This window comes from Channa argus, chromosome 18 (genome assembly GCF_033026475.1).
Source record: "Channa argus isolate prfri chromosome 18, Channa argus male v1.0, whole genome shotgun sequence".
NCBI lineage: Eukaryota > Metazoa > Chordata > Actinopteri > Anabantiformes > Channidae > Channa > Channa argus.
Window position 1 is genome coordinate 20,778,989 of NC_090214.1, and position 25,134 is coordinate 20,804,122.

The 25,134-nt window shown below is 37.1% G+C and overlaps 1 protein-coding gene across 7 annotated transcripts in view; it reads left to right on the forward strand.

The window, feature by feature from the left end:
* Positions 1-25,134, forward strand: part of LOC137103157 (ras-specific guanine nucleotide-releasing factor RalGPS1-like) — an 87,700-nt gene that overhangs the window by 39,562 nt on the left and 23,004 nt on the right. For 6 of the 7 annotated variants that reach the window (XR_010911390.1, XR_010911391.1, XM_067483204.1 and 3 more), the window contains 4 exons: positions 14,034-14,171; positions 15,911-16,004; positions 24,565-24,632; positions 24,770-24,805. Coding sequence is in view for 5 of the 7 variants with exons in the window: in XM_067483204.1 (XP_067339305.1) it covers positions 14,034-14,171; positions 15,911-16,004; positions 24,565-24,632; positions 24,770-24,805 (336 nt within the window). In the remaining 2 variants the exon portion in view is untranslated. The remainder of the gene's footprint in view (positions 1-14,033; positions 14,172-15,910; positions 16,005-24,564; positions 24,633-24,769; positions 24,806-25,134) is intronic. The other variant, XM_067483203.1, reaches the window with a different exon arrangement.

Consider the following 25,134-nt stretch of genomic DNA (forward strand, 5'->3'; position numbering starts at 1 on the left):
CATTTTTGCAGTAGCTGAATATGAAATATCATGTTAGGTTTAGGGTTACGTTTATATACCCCTACATCCCATTTTACCATTTTAATGTAAGGTGATGCAATCTTTTGCACTAAACTGTAGAATCTGAAGATAGAAGTCCAGCTGTGTGTGTGTGTCTCTCTCTCTCTCTCTCTCTCTCTCTCTCTCTCTCTCTCTCTCTCTCTCTCTCTCTCTCTCTCTCTCTCTCTCTCTCTATATATATATATATATATATATATATATATATATATATATATATATATATATATATATATATATATATATATATATATATATATATATATATATATATATATATATATATATATATATATATATATATATATATATATATATATATATATATATATTGTTTTTTGCCTTACACCTTCGTATTGTAGCCTTTAAGCATTTATTGAAACCAATCAGAAAACGTTTCGCTAATTTATCAGAATGTAAACATCTGAAATACTAAATAATTAAAAAAAAAAATAAGATTACTGCACAGTACTACATGTGTACTTATTTCTTGGCCAACAATTTGACTTTCAAGTTTTTATTCAGACTCTTATTTTCAGTAGGAACAGGAAGATGTTCTCCCGTCAGCCACAACATTAGCTGCTGCTAATTGTTGAGTTCTTCAGCTTGAACTAGGCTTTGCCAGTCCTTTAGTCCCTGCGTGTAAGATGACTCTGATACATACTCTGTAAGCTGAGATTTTATCTATGAAACCAGGCGGAGACTGTCCATTCAGACTATTTGCCAAAAGCCATGTGGGATAGTTTGAATACGGTTCATGTTATGTTGTCATAGTAATTGCCGGTTACATAACACCTGACAAACATTAAACACAAATATTCAGTGACTCATCGTGTTTGTTGTTTAATTGCATGAGATGGTTGCAGATAGTGATGTATGACAGGCTTTCAATTATGGGTGTGGAAGATGGATATCCTTTCTGCTTGTTGCTGAAACAGAACTCTGTGGGAAGATTGGTGCTTTTGTTTTAGTTCTAAACCATTTTAGAGGGAATTTTTCAGTTGGTCACTGTTACAGCTGCATTCTTATCAGAAAGCAGCAGATCTTTTTGAACTTAGTGGAGTGGGAGGAACTGGAGGATTGTGCTTACAAGTAAGAAGTTAGTACAGGATCCAGGATATCATTCACACATTCCTCATTATGACTCAAAAAGCAACGTCATATTTGAAGAAACCAACAGATGAACACAAACTACAGCGCAATAACAACATTATTGCCAACTCAAATCCCTAAAGAAATATAACACTCTTTAAGTGCTCTCATGCAAACTTGAAGCATGGCTCTGAGCACATACAGATGCAGCAGAGCATAAAACCTGAACCAGGATTTTTCTTTTTGTTGTTAAGATTCTTCCTGTGTATGTGTCTTTAACAAAGAAATTCTTTGGGCTTCTCCTTTCCCTTCCTGTGTTTTATAAAAGTAGGCATGCCCCAGCCTGTGACCACTGTCCATTCTTTGTTTTCTTTATTCATACTCACAGTCTGCTCTAATAGGCCTGGTAATGATCTACAGTTGAGTTACAAGTGCTGGGCCATTAGGTAGACAGGGAAAAGCAGTGGTTTGTAATACGTCTCCACTGCAGCCTGCTATTCATCCAGAGAAAGGGAACTGAGGAGCACTTCTTGTTGAGAACAACTCTTGTTAACTTGCTACATCACAAATTATCTTTCAGACTGCTTTTCTATATTAAATAGGCTGGTGTTTGATTGGTCCTTAAAACAGATCTAGCATCTGGTACACAGGGAATGGTGCAGTTTATGTGTATACACATTTAACAACTATAGGGCCAGTGATGAAGTAGTCACAAGTAGTTGGTCCTGGTCTGTTCTGCTCGGTTCAAACAGTAGGTGGTAGGTCTGCTAAACCATGGTCCTCAAGGACCCCTGCTGTGCTTTAGTCTACTCCTCCACCTCCTACATCTGATTGCATGGATCAGATGTGTTTAGTCAATCAGATCCACCCTCATCTGGGATGGTATCTTCCAGCTTCTTACTGACTAAAAACCCCTTAGGCAGGGGTCTTTGAGGACCAAGCTTAAGATGGTTCATAGCTACTTTCAATCAAGGATCTGTCTGATAATATAGATTGTGTCGGTGTTAATACAGTGGCCTCTTCTTATACACTGATAGACAAGTAAAATTACAGTTTATAAAAAAAACAACCAAAAAGTACTTATTGACAGTACTTTCTATTTTGTTGAGGAATGATAGTAAATGTAATTTGTTACTTCCATTTCACTTTCCCAAATTCCAGTTTCCAGTTGTTACCGGCCCTGTCAGTAAGTGGATTTCCTACCCTTTACTTGGACGTCTGTTGTGTAAACTTCTTCATGTTTCCAGCTTTGCATGACTGACCATAATAAGATGAGGCAACCTCTAAACAAAGATGTTCACAGTTGATATTTGTGGAAGTCCAAGTCCTGTCTCTTTTGTCCTTGAGCTAGGGTCCATCTGTTGTCTCCTCTGTATTCTAAACAGTGTTTTATCATTTGCTGGCTTAAGACACTACATCTGGAAAACTGAAGCATGTATTTCATAATGCTTACTTCTTTGTCTAGTAGCATAGTAGTTTTGGCAGGGATTAGTTGTTTTAAATTGAATAACTTTTTTTTTGTTTGGTTACTTTTTCTTCTGGACGCACAAAAAACACATTGTTCATTTGTGTTGTTCAACTTCAATTCAACTTTATTTATATAGCGCCAATTCACAACAAAGTCATCTCAGGGCACTTTACAGAATAAAGTCAAGATTATAAAGATGTATAAAGAGAACCCAACAATTCCCCCTGGAGCAAGCCATAGGCAACAGTGGAGAGGAAAAACTCCCTTGTGCATTGACTACAGAAGCGCATCAATTATCAGGAGTATTGGGGATGTTACGTCTGAAAAATAATGTTACCAATGACTTATTAAAGTAATATGTAACATTTAACCTAATTTTGTAACTGTTATTTCTTAAAGTAATAAGTTACCATATTACTTTCATAAACTAACATTTGTTTTTAGTTACTTTTCTAGAGAAGTGACATCTAGTGGCTGTAGTAAATATGAGTAATTAGCAGGAGCAAAGTTGAAGGTGCTATTGGGCAGTTGGACCTTGGGAGAGTTGGAGAAGTGGGAGACAGCATTTCACTTGCCACTTAGAATCTGCAGTAGATTTATGTCATTTAAAGTACTTACTGAGACTACAAGGAGGTAAAAGGTTGCCTACTAAACCATAATTATGGGCTGATAAGAGCAGAAGACTCATTAAATGGATTGAGTATTTCCAGATTGAGTGCCAGTTCTGTGCATTGCTATGTGGTGCACAGCACTGCTTCATAAAAAAGTTTGGTGGCTATCCAGAGGGAGGTCCTGAAACAATTTGCCACTTTTGTAGAACATGTGAAAACCCTTCTGCAAACTAAAGGCCAGACCAATCTGCAACTGGAACATCCTCAATGGCTGGATAATTATCACTTCATGGTGGACGTGAGTCACATCAAAAGCAGGACAGTGGCGCCTGAAGATGTCATCCATCCGAATGCTATTCTGGCTCAAAACCACACATAGAGTGACACTGAAAATCTCTTGTCTGGCATCTAGTCTGAGCTCAAATATGTCTTCCCCAGAATCACAGAAACTCTAACATTTATGTTTTAAACAAAACAGTTTTAGATGGACCAAACAAAAGTAGCTTGAAGTCTTTGACATATGTTTTCTGTAATCATGAAATAACACACCTTTGTGCACAGTAGCAGAATTTAATTTGCTCCGTTCTTGTTAATTAATCTAAAATGCTTTTCTGCAAAAGAAAGAATGTTGTGATATTTTCAGGGAGGAGATGAGACGGGCTCTGGGTAGTCAGGAAGTGCTTCCAGATGACTGGACATTTACAGCTAATTGGCAAAGGCCAAACAAAGGACCTCTATGCTAGGTTGGACACTACAGGGGGAGAGGTGGATTCTTACAGGGTGGTGAGGCAGAGAGATAGAGATGGGAAGGATGTGCAGCAGGTTAGTGTAATTAAAGATAAGGATGGAAATGTATTGACAGGTGCCGGGAGTGTGATGGGAAGATAGAAGGAGAACTTTGAAGAGTTGATGAATGAGGAAAATAAGAAGGGAACGAAGAGTAGAAGAGGTGACTGGTTTGGAGCAGGAAGTAGCAAAGATTAGTAATAGTGAAGTGAGGAGGACGATGAAGAGGGGAAAGGCAGTTGGTCCTGGTGACATACCTGCGGAGGTATGGAAGTGTCTAGGAGAGGTGGCAGTAGAGTTTCTGAATAGTTGGTTCAACAAGATCTTGGAGAGTGAGAGGATGCTGAGAACTGGAGGAGAAGTGTACTGGTACCAATTTTTAAGAACAAGGGAGATGTGCAGAGCTGTGGCAACTACAGAGGAATAAAACTGATGAGCCAAACAATGAAGTTGTGGGAAAGAGTAGTGGAAGCTCGGCTAAGGGCAGAGGTGAACATTTGTGAGCAGCAATATGGTTTCATGCCTAGAACGAGTACAACAGATGCAGTATTTGCTTTGAGGATGCTGATGGAGAAGTACAGAGAAGGTCAGAGGGAGTTGCATTGTGTCTTCGTAGATTTAGAGAAAGCGTATGACAGGGTGCAGAGAGAGGAGCTGTGGTATTGTATGAGGACGTCTGGAGTGACAGAGAAGTATGTTAGAGTGGTGCAGGACATGTATGAGAGCTGTAAGACCATGGTGAGGTGTCCTGTAGGTGTGACAGAGGAGTTCAAGGTGGAGGTGGGTCTGCATCAAGGATCAGCTCTGAGCCCCTTCTTGTTTGCTCTGGTGATAGACAGGCTGACAGATGAGGTTAGACAGGAATCTCCATGGACTATGATGTTTGCAGATCACATTGTGATTTGTAGTGAGAGCAGAGAGCAGGTGGAGGAAAATCTAAAGAGGTGGAGGTCTGCTCTGGAAAACAGAGGAATGGAGCTTAGCCACAGCAAGACAGAATACATGTGTGTCAATGAGAGGGACCCAGGTGGAACAGTGAGGTTACAGGGAGCAGAGGTGAAGAACGTGCAGGACTTTAAGTACTGGTACCAGCCGACCAAAGAGGAGATTTATGGATGTAGTGAGGGAGGACATGAAGTTAGTTGGTGTGAGAGAAGAGGATGCAGAGGATAGAGTTAGATGGAGACACATGATTTGCTGTGACGACCTGAAAGAGAACAGCTCAAAGGAAAAGAAGGTTTTCTGCAAACAGTCAAGTTGGGTTTTGCTCACAGATTTAAAGTCTGTACAGTGAAATAAAATCCGACAGGTTGCTGACCACAGACCAAGTGAGTAAATGCACAATTTCCCATGAAATGTGTATAAACTTAGCTCTAGATTGGAATTGAAAATGGATAAGGATATTTATGTTATTGATACTGCAGCACCAATTAAATAATTACAGGCTTATAGGAAACAGGCTAGATATATATTTAAAGGAAGTGTGTGACCTTCTATGTTGTCTACAGTACTTTCAAAGGAAGCTGGATGACATGACGTTACACTATGATGATTAAATATCCAGTAGAAAGAACTGGACAATTGGCTACAGTATAGTCTCAATGCAGTGGAAGGAAAATTGGATTTCTTCAAGAATCTGAGTCATCAAAACAACTTAACCTTTGAATAATTTCTATTTAATATGTTTGTTAAATGACTTGGACCTGTGCCTCTTCTTTTACATTCTTCATGGATTGCAATTTAACTGTGGACATTACACAATGACTAAGACAGTTTTCCATAGGACACAGTATTGTTTCATACGGTAGCAAAATAGATACTTTACTTTTTCTGTAAGCTGCAGTTTTAAAAAGCACAATTAAAATGTTTAAAATGTAATTAGACATTAGACATGATTATTGCTCTAATGTCACTTAGTCCATAGTATGATATATTTGTCTGGTGGAAATATGAGTTTCGTATTAGTAAAGCAAAACAAGACTTACTTACTACATATTATCTGTTGTCTGCACATTTAAATTTATGTTTTTAACTTCAGTTTTAGTTATTGTTGATATTTGTCACAAAATGTGGCAACAAAAGTGTAGAGTGTAATGATGTGGTAGATGCCCTGTGGCTGTGTTTTGCTACCATATCTGAGAAGCAGGGAGACAGGAAGCAAAGCTGCACAGCAATGCAAAACAAGCACAGCTGAAACACATTACTCCCCACTCTCATGTGTCTATCAGGGTGACATCATTGGCAAATATTTGTTAAGCATTTCATTTTTTGTTATGCACGTATAATATTTAGCCTGGAGCTGCCAGCACAGCTGATATCGGGGACAGCCAGTCCATCTCAATGGGATTTGGGTGTAAGCAACAGACACTGGAAAGCTATTTAGCCGAGTCTTAGGAGAGGATTAGTTGTTCTTCAAGTTTCGAGAAATGCATCAAGTTCTTATGTATGAGGGCTTTGATTAGTATGCCAATGTATTGGGTGAATTACTTTTATTTTTGCCTTTTTATATATGCATGTAACAAGCACAAATTTTAGTGTATTTCTTATTACATCAAACCATTTAATATGATGAGGTATAATAAACATTGCGGTCATAGGATAGAAGCCAGTAATGAGGCCTCAGACTTGCAGTCTTGTTTCATTCATCGTTAAAGGTCCAACTAAAATACTGAGCTTTGAAATGCTGCCAAACACTGCCTGAGGTGCTAGTCAATATTTCCACAACTGGTTTCCATCTTACCTTTCTCTGTTGAGTCTTTACAGATTTACATGCTGGCAATAATGCAGTCTGCACACATCTTGTAAACTTGGTGTGTAATCACTGGTGATGAAGCCCCCCCTGCTGTTTTCCCTTCCCCAATTTAACTTATGTTCTTTAAACGTGTAAAGATGAAATCATAACTTTCCACATGTTGTTTGTGAGATGTCATGTTTTCTCAAGTTGTCTCAGAAAATGTCCTCAAACTAGGGAACAGCTTTGATAATTAGTTTGCTAAAGTAATTAAAAATTCGAAGCATGGGATGATAGGTTTGCAACATAAACACGACCATGTACGGGTGTGCTCAAATAGGCAACTGCAATAGACAAGGGGTCAGTCCTATGTATATGTGGGTTTCATGGCACACTGCATCCCAGAATGTAAGCACATGTCATACATGTATCACATTAAAGTGCCATATTAACCAAACAAAATTTGAGGAAAGCGTAATGTACCAACTGACATTGAAATTGTATAGAACTTTTTGTACTATCACAGTGATGATAGAAAATCTGACAAATTTTAATATGCTGCAGTCATCTTCCTCCAGAGTGAAAAACCTGATTAATATGAGATTATACTTTATTGACACCATTGGGGAGAAAATCAAAGTTTAAAACTGCAAAGTTATTGTATAAAGTTATTTCTATTTGCTAAATGCCAGAATAATGAGAGAAAATTCTAGATAATTTATCACTTTCTTCTTGTTTTGAGTTATTCATACTGAACTATTTCCGAAAAGTATTAAATTGTCTATTTTGAAAAAATGTAATGCTTTTAAAGCATTACATCTTACTTGTTGTGGCCTGTGGGGGGAAAGGTAGGTTTTGTTTTTAGATGTAAGAACAAGTTGAAATCAGTCCACTTCAAAAGCCTAGTTCAGTTGATATTGGTCTTCATTGAAGACATTTAGGCTTAAGATGGATCTGAAATAATTTTCAGAAATCAGCTTTTAGTTTATTAAACACCTTGATTAAACATTAACGATCACAGAATCTTGATTAGCACACAATCTAAATTTGATATCTTTCATAAGTAGACGGGTGAAATTGCCTATGAATTAATGTTTAAATGATGACTATTTGTTTTAGCTTTGGGTTTTACCTGTGAAGAGTGTTTTAAAGGATAAATCAACATGACCAGGGAGCTGTCTATGGGTTTTCCAAACTACAAATCAAGACTCAGTTGGACCCCTGGTAACTACTTCATTCATTTTAAGTAGGGTGGGCTAAGCATTAGAACCACCACTGCAGTTTGACTCCACTACCCAATGTGACCTCAGTAATAAACACATAGTAGAATTATCACCTTTCCTACAGTTTATACCTAAGAACTGAAAAATTATAACCTTGTAAAAGAATTCATGGCATATCTACTTTATTGGATTGCATCAGATTGTCTGGAAACATTGATACACAAATCAGAAATAACATTACGACCACTTGTACAAAGTATTTTCTACCTCCCAAAATACACAATCTTAACAGGGTCATTTTTTTTCTGATTATAGTGTTGTTAAACTTTTTTATGATTGTGTTTAGGCTCAGATTTTCCCTGTAATCAAAGTGCTAAACCATACCACATGCAAGATTCATGAGGTAACTGTGACATGACAGTCCTACACTTTATACACCTGCTACCCACCTCAAAGACCCCTTTTGGATTTGCTTGCTATTACTAAATACTACATTTAAAACTTACTTCCCAAAAAAAACAAACCAAAAAAAAAACATATCTATGTTGGCGGATCAAAAATGGAATGTAAAACATAATAAAACATAGTGCATGTTGCCATAGTTACCCGTTGGTAATTCAGTGCTGTAGTCCAGCTTTAAATGTGTAATAAACTGTAATATTTACCAATTGTATCTTGTGTATTTTTCACTGTGGTTTAGTGAGTAATAATCTCAGAGCCCAGCAAATGATTGGCAATGATCGAGACAAAATCAAAGAGGCATGTGAATGTACTTAAAATGTATTAACATGGTTTAGACCATGGTACTATAAATGCAACTCAGACCTGCAGCAGTGTTTTAGTGAAGAACTGAGGTAATGGGTAATTTTACTAGAGGCTCTGTGATCTTAATCTCAGACTGCCCAGTTAATGTTGCTCCATCGCTTTCCTACTTTTAAATGTTCAGTAAAACTAACCTCAACCCTTGTGGACATTAAAATCTTTGGAAAATTTTGTAAAAGCCACACAGTTCTGTTTTTCCTACTTTCTATAAGCCCAGAGAAAGCAGCATGTAGTATGCAATACAATGTACTGTACCAGTACAACTGTTCATTGTGTGGCACTTTAAGAGCTTTAGCTTCATCTCTTTGTGGTGGGTGCTTAGTGTGTTGTAGTCCCAAACATGATTTACTAGTTTAATAGCTTGGAGGACGTAAGAAACCAAGGATGTGGTTCTGTAGAACCTCCACATCTGCTCTCCATTGATCAAACTGCACGCACACATAGGAGATTTCCAGAGAATAACAGGCTGTGGGATTCTACTGTGTCTGTACCATAATTTAAGTTGGAGTAAACTGCATTTTTTCCTCCAATGATCTAGACCAGCGGTGCCCAATACATCGATCGCGATCTACCGGTCGATCGCAAAAGGTAGTGAGGGTAAATCGCATGGAATTAACAAAGTAGACGTCAGTCCATCATCCGTCCTCACTATGAAATTTGTCACTTGATTGACGTACAGAGCAGCCAGTCTGACATCTGATTTATTTATTTTTTTTCTCTGACACGAGTCACTGCACATGCGCATGCATACAACAGCACCAAGTGCTGCAAAACTCTAGCAAGCTAGTGAGATGGCCTCCGGACTGTGCATCCCTGGCTGATTCTATTCAGTGCAAGTCATCAGAGTAAGGGAATGACAAAAAATGTACAGAGTTGTATTGTGCAACATGGGTTCATGTAGTTATGCAAACTTCACCAGCATATTTTGTGCATATAAAGAATTCTCAATATATTCTTAAATAAATATATGTTTTGTATTTTTATAGCAGGTAGATCATTTTGACTTGGTCATTTTATAAGTGGCTCACAAGCCAAAAAAAGCTAACATCAGTGTTAGCTCAGTGTAGTGATGGTGAGGTGGCTTTCATGACCACATGAATGTCTTTAGTCCCACTCAGACAGAAATAAAAAAGTATAAAATATTTACCGTGCTCATTTTTCATCCAATTATAACCAGTAGCAGACAAAAATGCTCACTGGGACTAAGACAAAAAACAAACTAATGAAAGCTACCTCTTTATGCACTGACCAATTCCAGCTCAGAGGTTTACACACCATTTATGCAAAAATGGTGTTTGTCATTCTAATTTTATTTTTCTGTCATTACATAAACATGTTAAATACACGGGATTACCGATCAATGACTAGGGTCACTACAACTGGCTTTTCCTCAGTTTAAAATTCTCTCACACTATGGTGTCAGCTGTCTCACCCTTTGGTTTCTAGTTCAATCAAGATGGTCCCGATTGGCTCTCACATGGATTCTAGTGAACTGTATCACAGTCCAGTGCACAGTCTGTGAGAACCAGTTTTGCAGTCATGTGCTGCTTGCAGAGCACGGCAGATTTAAAAGAAGCCGAGCTACACAAAAATTGAAAGGTTTGTCTACAGCCAAATACAGTTCTCCTGTTTCCATCAGAAATGAGATGACTGTGGTTGCTCAGAGGTAAAACATAATCACTTTGATTGTTGCAGCCTAAAATGTCATTTCATGACAGCTTTTCTACAAAGCTGTGATGGCACGTTGCAATGTTTTTAGGAAGTTTTAAATTGCAAGTTCAAGCAGAATTCTCGGGGGGGTAATTCCAAAATTGCAAACTCCTGAAGGAACTAATAGTCTCAACAGAAGCGATGCCAAGAAAGCACTGAATACTAGGTACTCGTGATGGTAGATGATGCCACATAGAGTGTATGGCACAGTTCCCTAACTGTGCTGACAGTGGTGACACTGTGTTGGTGTATTGCTTAATATCCAGCATCTGCTGGATAAAGCGTGTGGAGACTGAACTTGGTTCTTTCCTTCTGACATGAGGATGAATGGTCCTGTTAAAATAACCAGCTGATTATAAAGTGCTAACTGAATAAAGAAGTGCATACTTCCAATTAGTTTGAATATAACCAAAATAATATGGGGGGGGGGGCAATTAATTGAATAGTCCTTCAGAGAGGAAGTTGAACATAATTACCTCAAATGAGAACGGAGCAAAATTGGAAACGGGAAAAGAAAACTTTTACCTTAGAATATGTCCCTTTTCTCGATGATTCCATAAATATCAGTGGATCATAACAAAATAAAATACAAACAGCACCAAACAGTCAAATGTAGTCAAAACTAGCACTTCCCAATAAACACAATGTGGCGCTTCACTTACAACGCAGCAGCTGCATCAGCCACGTGATTATTCTCAAAGCGGTGCAAACATCCATACGGGGTCTTGCTCTTTGTGCTTGATACACTCACTACCATCACTACCAGGCACTATACACAACTTTTGCCCAGTGGAAAACCAAAAACGGCGAGAACAGATGAGTGGAGTTAATCCAGTATCATGCAGTGGAAAAGAATTGAACCATTTAAATAAAAAAGTTAGGATTGTAAAGTGAGCTTGACACAGAAAGTTACTCTGTGTCTTCTGTATTTTAATGTATTTCTAAATCCAGTGTAAGTATAGTAATGCAATATATTTTTGTTTGTTTTCTCCTTCTGTTTGTTTGTGTTAACTTATACCCGGGTTGACTTTCCAAACCACTATGAATAACACCGATCCAATATTCTATAACGTTTAACCATTTATTATCAAAGTAATAAAGTCACCGGGAAACCAAAATTAGCAGTTTTTTGTTCAGGATGAATAAAGATGCTGTCTGCAGCATGTGGTAAGTGTCAGAGAGAACAACTGTCACTTGAAAATAAAACTGCCAGTATTGTGGCATAAAATGCAAGAGAACTTCTCGTTGGGTTCTCACTATTTATACTTCATCCAATTACTGTTAATCGTTGAAGATAATAAAAAGAACCAAACACAAACACAAATTATATATATCTGCAAAAAATTATTTATTTGCCAAGTTGATTGGTTTTTACCTTGTACAAACAAATCAACTTGGTAAGTAAATTATGTATTAAGTTACAGCAAAAACGTACATACATACACAGAGAAACATAGTCAAGTCCTTTCATAGTTGAACAGTGACAGAAATTTTCCTTATTTTAGGCTCAGTATGCACCTCATTGGATTTATAATTAAACAATCATCATGAGGCAAGGATGGGAGGACAGGACCCTCCTTATTTTCCAACTAACCCTGCTATACCCACTGCTGATTACCTTGATCAGGTTTGTTCAGACAGTCATCAGCTTAAAGATACCATTTCGCCTAGTGTTTCCTAACATATTTCATAACACTGGGATTTTTTTCTTTCATGGTTTTCCAATTTGTAGTGTCAGATAAAAGATCAAGACCATGTATGTACAGGGGCCACAGTTTACTGTCTTTATGAAGCAAAATGTTAAGGGATGTACACAGTGTCACACGAAATTGCAGTAGGTAACCATACAATAACTGTAGTTTTGGAAACTTCTGAAATATTAAAATGATGGAGAGGATTGCAAATAGATTGGTCTGATAAACTGTATATATTAGTAAATGTACATGTAAGTAAATTAAATTGCATCCTAACTGAGTCTTGTTATGTGTGTCTCATTAGTAATTAAGATTTTTTTTTTGTTTTATTATGTTTTAACAATTTAGTTTTTTCTTTTACTTTCACAGTAACCATGGGTACATATTTCCTGAGACTTGGTAAGAATAAGCTGACTTTGGGGAATAACAAGGGAACAAGACGAGAATTAGAAAAATAAGTATTTTGTAGTTAAGGGAGCTTATTAAATATTACATGATAGGTGCAAATACTTACGAATAATTAAATATTGGATGATGGGTGCGATAGGTTTAAAGTAGAGCCTCATACTCTTTTCTTACTTATAGTAACACAGTACTTACACCATAAGTACAACAAATGAGACCTGTAATTTACAGTGAAGCCTCTTACTCTCTTCTTATTTGTAGTTACACAGTAAGTATGCGCACTTATCATGTAATATTTAATAAGTACCCCTTATGTACAAAATACTTACACTGTAGGAATCTCTGTTATTCTCATATTTTTATTCTGTTACTACACAAACTTTTATTATTGTTTTCAAATTACTACAAATATATATCCATAGGTACTGTGGAGGTACACCATTGTTACTAATAAGTACACAGTAAGTTCACTGTACCTACCCTGTAAGTCATGGGCTCTAATCTACAGCATTACCGTAAAAGCTTATTATGTCATAGAGTTACATGTTTGTCGCTGGCCACCCTCCTCAATGCAGTTATTAGAATTATTTAGTCCAACAATGGTCCTAACAATCATCCTTTTTCCCTTTTCAGCCCAAAATGAATGCATTCCTGCTGCAACACTGCAGTATTTATTTTATTTGGAGAAGAACTGACAAGTTGTCCATATTACCATAATCAGTTGTTAAATCCAGTGCTGAAATGCTGGTTTTGTTGGCATCTCACTTCTCCCATCAGCCAGGTTTAATTTGCAGATCATAAGACCTGTCACAGTTGTCTGGTTTGTTAGGTAAACAATTGAACACATACCTTTTTGAAACAGTAATATGTTGGGAGATTTGACAGAATCGGGACGGAAAGGCTGCCATCACTTGGCAAACATGTCTTACTGTCTGGTGTTTGTGGTTGTCTGTGTACTGTCTATACACTCCATATATTCAAAAGGTACTGTACACTACTTCAAATGCTGTGTTGGGACTTGAGGGTGAATTTCCCGTCTGGAATTTACTAATTCCAGCCTCATTAAAACTAAATGTAGGAAAGTTGTGACTCAACAGATATTTTCCAGGTTATTTTTGACATTTTCCTCTGTCCTTGACAACAGATGCCAGAAATCAGACAATGCTGTACAATCCTCTTTAACATGCTGTAGTGCTTCTAAGAGACATTTGTTGGCATATCCAAACACGAGAAATGTTATTCTCCAGACGAATAGAATAAAAACTTATAAGCCTACTTTTCATATCCATCCATCAACCCTTAAAACTACTTACCTAGCAGTCATAGGGCAAGAGACAGGTAAGTAATTTAGCCATTAAGCATTTAGCCAAAGCAAAGCTTGTGCCAGTGTTAAATTTCACAAAGTGAGTTGTGGCTTTGTGCTGTTTCATGCAGGGATCTACCTGTTGGACATAATCTACATTGACTCAGCCTATCCTGCATCAGACAGTATCATAGAGACAGAGCAGCGAACCAATCAGATGAACAACTTGCTGAGGATCATCTCCGACCTGCAAATGTCCTGCAAATATGGTAAGAAACCAAACCTTATCCAGTAGAAACAATGCACCAGCTTTAAATGAAATTCCATTATAGGGTATTTGTGTTACCAAGTTATTATTTTGACAAAGTATCTCGTATCTTAAAATTTTAAGTTACTAAGTCCTTATTTTGAGAAAAGATATCCGAATTTTCATCTGCAAAGTCATTATTGTGAGAAAATATCTTAATTATTTTGAGTTACAAGATCTAATTTTCCTTCTTGTTGGAACTTGGGCTTTCATACCTTCTTGTTGTTGGGGAATCTTCTATTTTTTTAAAAAATTGCTAGATTCATTCATAAACTGTCCTCCTCGCATTTGTCCTGCACACATAGCATCCATTGATTGTCAATCATATTCAGCTCTGGGGCATGTTAAGGCTGATTCCACACGTCCAGTTGTGGATAAACTTGATAGACTTCATGATGTATTTTGCAGTCTGCTTTCAATTACTGTCCTGATGTACAAACCAGCTACTTTTCATTTGCATTTGGAATGTACTGATATTTAATGGAATTCATATTTCACTTTACCTGTGCAATATTTCCTGTGTCACTGGCTGCCATACAACCACGAAGAATAATGTTTCCAACACATGTAATAGTTTATTTTCCGCCCCTATTTTAAACACTGCTCCTTTATCTCAAAGTGACACCTTTAGTGATTCTGGCCAAAAAACTACATTTTATCCTTTCTGTCCAGCAGATGTGTAGTTTGATTTATAAGTGTTCTTGATCTTCCAGTTCTTGTCTTGCCTTTACTATTTTGTTTTATGTCGTTGGATAATGGCAGCTTTTAAAGCAATAAATATAAACAAATTAGGCCTTTTATCACATTTAAATGCAATATTGCATCTACTCATTAAACCCAAATCTTTACAGATCCCTTTTTGAATCTGATTAGGTTAACTTTTAACATTTAAATCAGACTAAAATAACTATCTAATCGGCTTTGTTGGTTGTGATACAGAAACACTTTAGATAAGTAGAATATTTAAACTGTTGATTCAGTGAATAAGACAAATGCACCTAAGAGCACCTTCAGCCTCTTGCTCAAAATGTGCCTCCCTGCTGTGATACAAGCTGGTTTCATCCTTTACAGTCCACCACACAGCTTCTCAGGTAGACGTCGTGATGAAATAAACATAAATAAGAAGTTGCAAGTGTTCTTCTCTAAGTCAGAATAGACTGATTTTTAAAGGGTATCTGCACTGCTGCTGAAGCTGCTGTCCTGTCAGTCTGTCTCGCAGGAGACATTGCTCTACATTTAGGTTATAATGTGTAGTTTTTGAGGTTGTACATTTTTGTATGTTGACTTATAATTGAGTATTTCTACACTGTGGTATTTGTTCCACACTGTGCTACTTTTACTTGAGTAAATGATCTGAATACTTCTTTCCTTACTGACATTGGTGTGGATCAGCTGGACTGGTACTAAGTAAATAATAAATATTTTATAATTGCAATAAACACATTATTTTTATTTTATTATATAATTATACATTATTGTAATTACGAGAAGCACGTATTAAACACTGCAGTCTGTCTTTTTAACCTGCATCAGCTGTTAACAGTTTGGGTTTTGCATATTGTCCTGACATACATTTAAGGGAATGGACGCTCAATTATTCTATTCTATTCTATAATTATTTTTTTTTCTGTTTCTTAGTTAATATCACTGAAATTCTAGGATTTTGTCTAAAAACATTTTCTCGACTTTTTTCTTTTGCAGATCATCTTGTGACTCTGCCACATGTCCAGAAGTATTTGTTGTCAGTTCGCTACATAGAAGAACTCCAGAAGTTTGTTGAGGATGACAACTTTAAGTAAGTTCTATCTCAGTGACTGAAATGGCTGCAGCAGTGGTAAATATTTACAATCATATCTACCTTCCCAGAGGATGAACTCTGTCAATTGTGGACACTTTTTCAGGAATTATTTTATTTCTCAGAATGCCCATCCACATTGGTCATGACACAAGCTTTTCCACAGCATCTGACCTCATAGAAGTGGGTTTGAAATCCACAGGGGTCACTGTAGAGGAAGCAGGATGTAAAACGAGCAGTTTTATCTTTTTCCACAGAGACATACTTTATGGACACTGATGACTTTTTAAGGAAGGCCTTCTGCTCTGAAGTATGTTTGGCTGTCTGCCACAGCTTGTGATTCTAGTTTAGTGATTGATGTTTAGGATTGGATGTAATTTAAAGTAGTTGCACTTTTTTTATGAATTTATAAAAAACACGTTTTAATGGCCAGAACCTTTATATCAGGCCTATTAATAAGTCCTAATTAGCAGATATTCCTTTACTGTACATAATAAGTAACTGTGATATTATTGAAAGTTTATAATGGTATATGTGAACACAGCTTATGTAATGTTTAAAAAAGGAATGACATGGGCAAAATAAGGGTCAGTTCATGCAATAAATTATATCTTCAATACGTTCAGGAGTTGCCGATACAGCCACACTCGGTCTTGTATAATTAACTGCATTTGGTGACTAATGTTGGCTTATTATTTAGCTAACATTAGTTCAGTTTGCTAATTTTTATGACTACAGCAAAACCCCTAAGTGGATGAATTATTGTTTTTGTACACGCATCATACATACAAAGAAATCCAACAAATCCAGGGTTACACAGGGTTCAATCAATGGGATAAACAAAGAGCTTGAACAGTGAAGTCAGAGGTTTTGGCCATTAAAACGTGTAATGTGAGTCAGCAACTTGTACATTAAGAATAAGTCAAACAAAGATATAAAGATAACAAAGTACAAGGACATATAAAAACTCTAAAATTTATAATTGGATATATTTAATTTAATTTATGTATATATTTATTTATAAGCAACTTAATATTAAACATATATCAACTAATAAAACTAGACACTCAAAACAGTATTAAGATCTTTTGCAATCCATACAGTGTGTCTGTGAAGCATTAAAAATCTAAAGTAATTGGCAAAGCTTCAGTAACCCTGTGATATTGTTCACACAAATGAATCCTCAAGAGTGCAGCTGTTGGTCTGCCTTGAAAAAGGCAAGCGGTAAAGACTTTCAGATTGCTATATGGGAGCTTTGGATTTAGTGTTACCTCCGTTAGTGATGTGAATAAACGGGGGTAAAATGGCGACATTTGTGGCTTATGCTAGTTGCCATATCTGTTTGTCTTTTGACAGCACAAGGTGGAGAGAGTTGGGCAGGAAAGAGCAACTCCTTTTCCCTGAATCGATAAACGGCCTCACCATGCAGAGTCTGACAGGGTAAAATTCATATCAAAAGTATCGGTGATATTGGTGAAGAATATGCAGGGCTTTGCAGTTGTGGAGGATGCAGCATATAATTAAAGTGCTGGAGCCACCGAGCTAATGAAAAATTAATGAACAGTGCAGTGTTGTTACAGCGAGTGTTTAGTTCATACTGCAATTTATTTTGATGGGCTTTATTTAAAATGTCGCAATTGGTTTATATAAATTTGGATTGTTTTAATTAAAATTAAAAGAAGTGTTGTGTTATGTCTTTGATCCTGAATTTGAAGAAAACAGGTATTATTCTTACTTTCTGCCCAAAAAGTAAAGTAAATAATAAGTTAAAACTGGCAATGCCCTCACTACTGCTTAATAAACTGACCCCAGAACAAAATAATATGAACCAAACTGTGAATTTTATGAACCATTCCAATCCATGTATCATGTTTATTTTATTCTTTTGAAAATACTAGCAAAGCCGAAAAAAAAAAAAAAAACTACAAATGCTCAAATTAAAAATTGAAATAAGAAAAATGACCATTTACATTCTATTTTTAGATGTGGAGAGTTAGCAGGCTGATCTATGTTAAACACCTGTTTAAATTGTAATTATTTGTCACAGACATTGGATTAAAAAAGAGGATCTTGGTGCAAAGTTACATCCAGTATGAGCTTGCTGGTAGCCTTCTGTGTGTTTGAGCCACAAACTGTATGCAGGAAAGTCGGTGCTAATGGTAACAAACAGCAAGAACCTTGTCTCACTTTGTTAGTTACTGATGTTACCTGGGGGCTATTCCAGAAAGCACCAACTTCTAGAAGCTATTCAAACCTTGGTTTAGGGAAGCAATTTCTCTTGAGTTGTCAAGTGACTTCCCTTAAACTGACTGACGTGACTTCACGGTGTTTGTTACCATGGTAGCTCCATCCTTAAGGTTGGAATGCTTGCTTCAGCTTTTCTTCAACTAACTCAGAGTTTCTGTCTCTTCCATTCTGTTGAGTCTTGAACACTGACGTGACACTTTCATTCCCTCATTCATACATCACATGTCACACGGTTGGATCATAGCCTGTTAGTTTGTTATTAAAGACTTCATTACTCCTTGTCAATCGCCCATCACTGTAATCACTGCAGTAATATTGGCAAGCTAAAAAATAAACGTACAGTTTAGCAAAGGTACGTCACTTTCTCGTATCTTCCATTCACAGTGATGCGTAATGATGAGCCATAATGTTAGTAAAGACAAACTAAAGTCATTTCTTAAAAATTAAGTTGAATTAATTAAAACTGATATTTATCATATAAACCTATCATATGGTTAAACTATTAAATAGACTCCATGTTTTCCGTTGAGGAATTATGTGCATATTTGTAAAGCAAATCCTTGAATGTGTAATTTACAGTGAGGGGGGAAAATACTTCACTATGTCCAGGCCTTGTTCTTTTTCCCTCATATTTGACAGTGTCTCAGTCATTGATGATCTGGCAGCAAGAACTTGTTGGGTGACCCCAGCCTTCCAGAGGGCACCAATAACCTGCACACACAATGAAATCAGTCAGAGTGGAAATACATTTTCCAGAGCAGTGTCTCAGTAGAAGCTGAAATGTGAGAGGAGCTTTTCTGCTGAGTGAGTGTAGGTGAGTCCCCAGAGCCTGTCGTCAGCTCAGTCAGTAATGTGTTCAATTAAGAGTCAATCCGGGGTCACCTGGCAACGTACAACATGATGGAGACACCAGTGAGAAGCAGTAAATTACAATCTGCTGCATCAATTGCAATTGTTATAGATGATATGGAAAAAATGGGCTTCCATCAACAGGATTGAATTTAATACAACATAAATTTAGAACAAATCTGAATTCACCTTAACTTGTATTCCAGTGTTCTTATCAGATATTCACAACTGTGCTGTTTTCTGAATCCCTATAATCTCATCCATCCGTCCATTATCTCATTTTGTTTTGGGCAAGAGGCAGGTTACACCCTAGAGAGGTTGGTGGTAGAGTGGTTAGAGCTGCTGCCTCACACCTGGAAGGTCCCCAGTTTGAATCCATCTGCCAGCTGCAGCCCTTCTGTGTCGAGTTTGCATTTTCTTCCCAGGCTCCCGTGGGCTTCCTCCGGGCACTACAGTTTCCTCCCACAGTCTCAAGACATGCGTGTTAGTTTAATTGGTGACTCAAAATTGCCCATAGGTGTGAATGTGAGTGTGAATGGTTGTCTGTCTGTGGATTTCTTTCTGTTTTGGCCCTGAGGTAGACTGGAGACCTTGTCCAGGATGTACCCTGCCTCTCACCAAGTGGCAGCTGCAATAGGATCCAAGCCCCATTGGCCCTGAACAGGATAAGTGGTTGACTGATTCTGAACAATCCATCTCCATAATGGGGTTTGAAAAACTGGGTCTTTTCTGATACTGTGTGCTGCAAGATGATTCCTTGTACTTACACGACTCGAAACATTATGTTGAGGCTCTATTTTCTCCTAGTGGAGTCAACACATCCCACTCTGTGAACAGTTTCCTTCTCAGCTGACTATGGCAAGCAGTGACAGGAACACTAGCTGCTTCCTGGGGTGCATCATGTGTAACAACTTCTGTTACTTTTTGTTGTTGCTGTGTACATCCTTTCCTTATGTGTCCAGTTTATTCTGGTTAAGAACTAGTGACCCAATTACAATTACTCATAATAGTCTACTGGGAAATCCACCACTGCTTTGGGCTTTTTGACTTTCCTTTAGAGACAGTTTAACCACAGTGAAGGTCTCCTCAAACAAGTAGAGAAACAGTTGAGGTCAATAAATCGACAAGTGGCTTCAGATGGCGACCCCAAAAGTCAGTTTCCAGTTTAAGGTGTCGAGATTCTGTGCTCATAAATAAACTACAGACTCAAAGAGATGTGTTTGCTATGTTTGCTGTTTGGTCTGAGTTGTCAGGATATCATCAGAAAGTCACAGTCATCAACCCGTTACCAGGTTTGCTAGATAATATTAGTGATGCTTTGACACGATTTTGGGTTTGTTAGTCTTTTAAAAGTCATGTTGAGCTTGTTTTCCTCTACGACAAATCCAGAATCTCAGACCTACTTAGCAGCCGGTTTATCCTCAGGTTTAATCAGTGTAAACAAGATAACTTCTCACATTTGAACAGTGTTAGACCAAGAAGCCCATCCAACTACAGTATAACATGTGCTAATACAGTAAATGCTGTGTTTTACCGCATGACCATGGTTATGTCCCAAATCACCCTCACACATTCCTCATTCATTATATAATGTACAGTAAGTAATTCACTTAATAGTGAAGCAGTGAACTAGTCAATTGATGTTTCGGACACTGTCTAATTGTTGTCACGTTGTGTCATCACTAACACGTGTTTGAGTGATGCAACAGTAATTTCTCATCTCTACAACAGGGAGCATTGCATTGTTGGATTGTTAACAGAAAGCAGAGTTCGTGCTACTTGATGTGTTCTACTTTTAGTGTTGCATTGTTGAATACTTTGAGTGCACTACATAGTGGGAAGATGTATACACTCAACATTCAGACACTACTACAAAACGATGAACACGTAGTGAGTAGAGGGTGATTTCAGTCACTCTGTAAAACCTTAATATAAAGAAGATGAAATAGGTCTCAAATGATTTGTGACTTGAGCTTTTAGGAACTGAGGAACTATTTTATTTAGTTTTGAAAAGTTTTTTTTTTTCCACCATTTTTGCTTGATGTAGGGTTCCAGCTGCTTCACAGTTCAGGACCTCCTTTGGTTTATGTTTTACTTCATAATAGTCCAAATGTTCTCAGTGCTTGTCAGGTCTGAACTGTTGGCAGGTCAGTTTAGCACCTGGACTTCTTTATTACTGAGCCGTGCTGTTGTAACGTGCCGACTGTTGTTCCCTGAAAAACCATTGTGGATGGCACCATATGTTCCCCCAAATCATTCAGCATTAATAGTGTCTTCACAGACATGTGATTTAACAAAGCCATGGGCACTAATTCATCCCACACGCCATCACAGGTGCTGACTTTTGAAAAGCTTTTCGCCATATCAGCTTTTTTTTTTTGTCGTCATAAAATTCAAAATAAGCTGATCTGTTTCAGAAAACAATCAATTTCTTAGTTTGTGCATTTGAAATGTCCAATAAAAAAAAAGGCTTTAAGTAATTTGCAAGTAATTTTCTTGTCTATTTATTTACATTTTCACAGCATCTCAACTTTTCTCCATAAACGGAGTTAATTCAACAACTTGTCTCTTGTCTTGTCTACGGCATGTTAGGACCTGTACAATCACAGAACACGTGGACATCCAGGTGCTGAGTCTAAAAAAAAAAAAAACACCAAAAAAACCCTAGTCAGACAAAGGAGGCATAGTTTTTTAGGATTGAATAAAAAAAACTGCAAAAATTTAATTGTTTATTCTATTGTAACCCTGCAATCTAAAATAATAAGAATCTGTGTTTGAGGTAAAATTAATAACAGATGTAACCTGGCATATTAGCAATGTGTAGATTCTGATAGATATAGTTTGGGTTATAAAATTTCTAATTTAATGATCACATACACATTTTTAGTGTCATTTTTAATCAGTCTTTTTTTTTTTTTAATTTAAGTCTGTTTTTATCCTTGTCTTTGGCAGAACATTATGATGTTTTAGTGATTAGCGAGATTGAGTGCTTTAATCAAGCTTCAGTTTCAAAATAAGATTTTATCAGATTGATCTGCGTTTTAAAGGACTGGTGCAGAAAGTGAGTCACAAAATGGTTGTGTAATGAAGAATCCAGCTTTCCAAAGAGGTTGTCTAGTTTTTAATTGAAGCAATACATCGAGAAATGAACCAGCAGAAGGCTGCAGCTTGCTGCAGGCTTTAATACTGATGGTGGGCTCTATAACTCGCCAGGGAGATTATCCAGGCCCAAATTTTATGAAATTTGTCTTTTGTTCATTTTTTAAATTTCTGAAAGACACTTCTGACCTGTTGCCAACTAACTTCATTAGTTGTGAGCTGTTCCACTAGGTGTCTATTTTTTTCGTGTGTGTGTGTTTGTTAATTTTTGCCCCTGTGCTAATGTTGTTCTATTTAAAATGAAAAATTATTTTCAAAAGCTTCTGTGTGTCGGCTTGTTTTCTTTGTTGGTTTCAAACTATTTGCAAATCACTGCACTCTTTTATTCATATTTCACACACTTACAGCTTATGGAAACTGAGTTTTAATTTTAAATCCTAGTTGAAACACACTTTTCTTGTCAAAAATACTTACGGAGTTTAAGACGGTTATTATTTAATAAAGGCAGGTTTGACTCATGATTGTGGCGTCTTCATTTTGGATAAAGCTCATTGTCGGACAGATTTTGTCAGAATTTTACAAAAAAATTAACATTAGTGTTCCAAAAGCAAGATTAGTGCTACACCCAAATACATCGAGACTCAAGCCCAACTTTATTTTGGGCTATGAAAAAATCTTGGCCCTCATATCTCAGTGCAGCTGTTTAAATAGAAAATAATTTAGTGCAATTGTCAAACAGTATAATAAATAAATCATATCTATATCGTCATGCACTTCTGGAATCTCTTACATGTTTGTCTTACATGCTTACAGAAAATTGCTAAAGACAGTAGATGGATGAAAGACAACAGATTCACAAATGAACCAAAACTGAATGTATGATGTAATTTGAACTTTACACATGACGGATTGTGTTTGAGGTTTGCATGACACTGCCCTCCTGTTTTTCTTTGTAGACAAGCATAACACAACCAAACCCATGCTTACAACTATTTTGCTCACAATTCCTTCCACCCAGTGTTTTTCAATAAATATATTGCCAAATATAGTGATGAGGGACAGAATCCTAATTAGTAAGGAACAGCATTTAAGATGATTTCCTGTAAGCATGTGCAGATGGTGGGAGAGTGCTCTGAGATCAGATATATATACAGGGGCCATCTACCACAGCTGGAGTCTGAAGCCAAAGCAGAAGTTTGCTACAGTGCAGTGCCACAGATGGCAGCTAGATGCTGGCTGTAAAAACTCCTGGATCCAGTGAACTGTCATTGAAATGGTGAACAACTCTCTCCATAAATACTGTCGATCACTTTTTGTAGGAATCATCATGTTCTGAATTGCTTCACTTGGATCTTCTCATATACTCCTTTTTAAAGTTATTGCTCCTATAATAAGATTGCACAGCTTAGAAAAGGCTTTGATATCTACTGTTTGCATATTGATCGACAGGTTCAGTTGAATGTTGGCTGACCAATGCTCTCTCCCGCCTCTTGGCTCACACAACTAGATTTTGAGTTTTCCAGACAGACAGGCAGAAAAGTTGTTCTTTTGTAACCTAGCATTTGGTCCAAGGTAGTGGGGGCACAGGCAAACACCACACTTTTCATTTAGAAGCACCTGTGAAGTGGAAAAGATGGTACCAGCCAGTTCACTATCTTGAGACTCTGTGCTCTCTGCTCTGCCCTGCCCTTCATTTCCCTGCTCTGACACAGCTTTGAACCGGTGTCAGATTTGAGTGTGAGGAAGGACGTAATCATGAGGTTAATGTCTGACGTGAGTGTTGCTGGTGGAATCCGAGAGGGACACTGAAACAAGTGCAAAAATCGGAGTCTGCTCTCACAAATAATTTTCTACTTGCTCTCAAATGCAGACTTACAAACCAAAGAGCTCTCAAAATTGGGTTTGTGCTCTCAGTGCTTTTGGGATTGATACTTCAAGCAAAAATGTGAAGTGTAATTTATGAATCGGTGAATAAAATAAATCGGTGAATAAAATTCCCTTCAGAGCTGTATATTGCATAGCTCCAAGTGACTAAGACATTTGTTTCTTTTTTCAGCCCACTTTTTACATTAAAAGATGAAAATATTGTGACACCTTACTGCTCAGTTCAGTAATGCTTATTATAAATATGCAGAAGCAGTGATTTTCTCAATTTTTTTCCTTTTATTATCTGGGGTAACTTGATGCCACAGTTAAAGACACATTTTAAACTGATACTACATAATTTTCCAGCTAATTTACTTACTAAGTAATTGCTGGAGGTTGTATCACAGCAGTGTGAAGTTCAGTTTGATATTAGTGACTATCCGCTGATGAGAGAGCAGCATTGTGTAGGTGTGTCTAATGGAAACCATTTGTGTTGCAGGCTGTCTCTGAAGATTGAACCTGGTAACAGTTCCCCTCGTATTGCTTCTTCTAAAGAAGACCTGGCAGGTAAGTGAGTCGGTGGTCTTCTGTGGTTTGCTTTATAAATTTTTTTTTTTTTTTTTTTTTTTTTATTTTTGTATTAGGATCATCAATACCATTTCATTTAATTGCATCGTATTATGTTTCTGTTCAATGTTTTGAAGCACCACCATGTCCACATCGTGTGAACAATCTTAATCGTAAGTATACTTGTAATTACCTGTGAACTCATTGAGCTCATTATTACTCCCACAGTATGTGAATTGTCATACCATGGGGGGGAGAACACACTAGAATACATCAACAACAATTGAATACATCAGTATTCAATTGGTAAAGAGGTCTATAGCTCCTGATCACAGTCAAGAGCTCCACAGAATGCCACAGGAGAACCTTTCTCCCAGTGGCCATTAAACTGTTTAACTCACCCCCAAATGGACAATCAGTATTGTTTTTATTTCATTTGTTTATAGTCTCCAACTAGGTTTCTTGCTTATTGATAAGTAGTTGGTAATTGTTTATTGTCTTG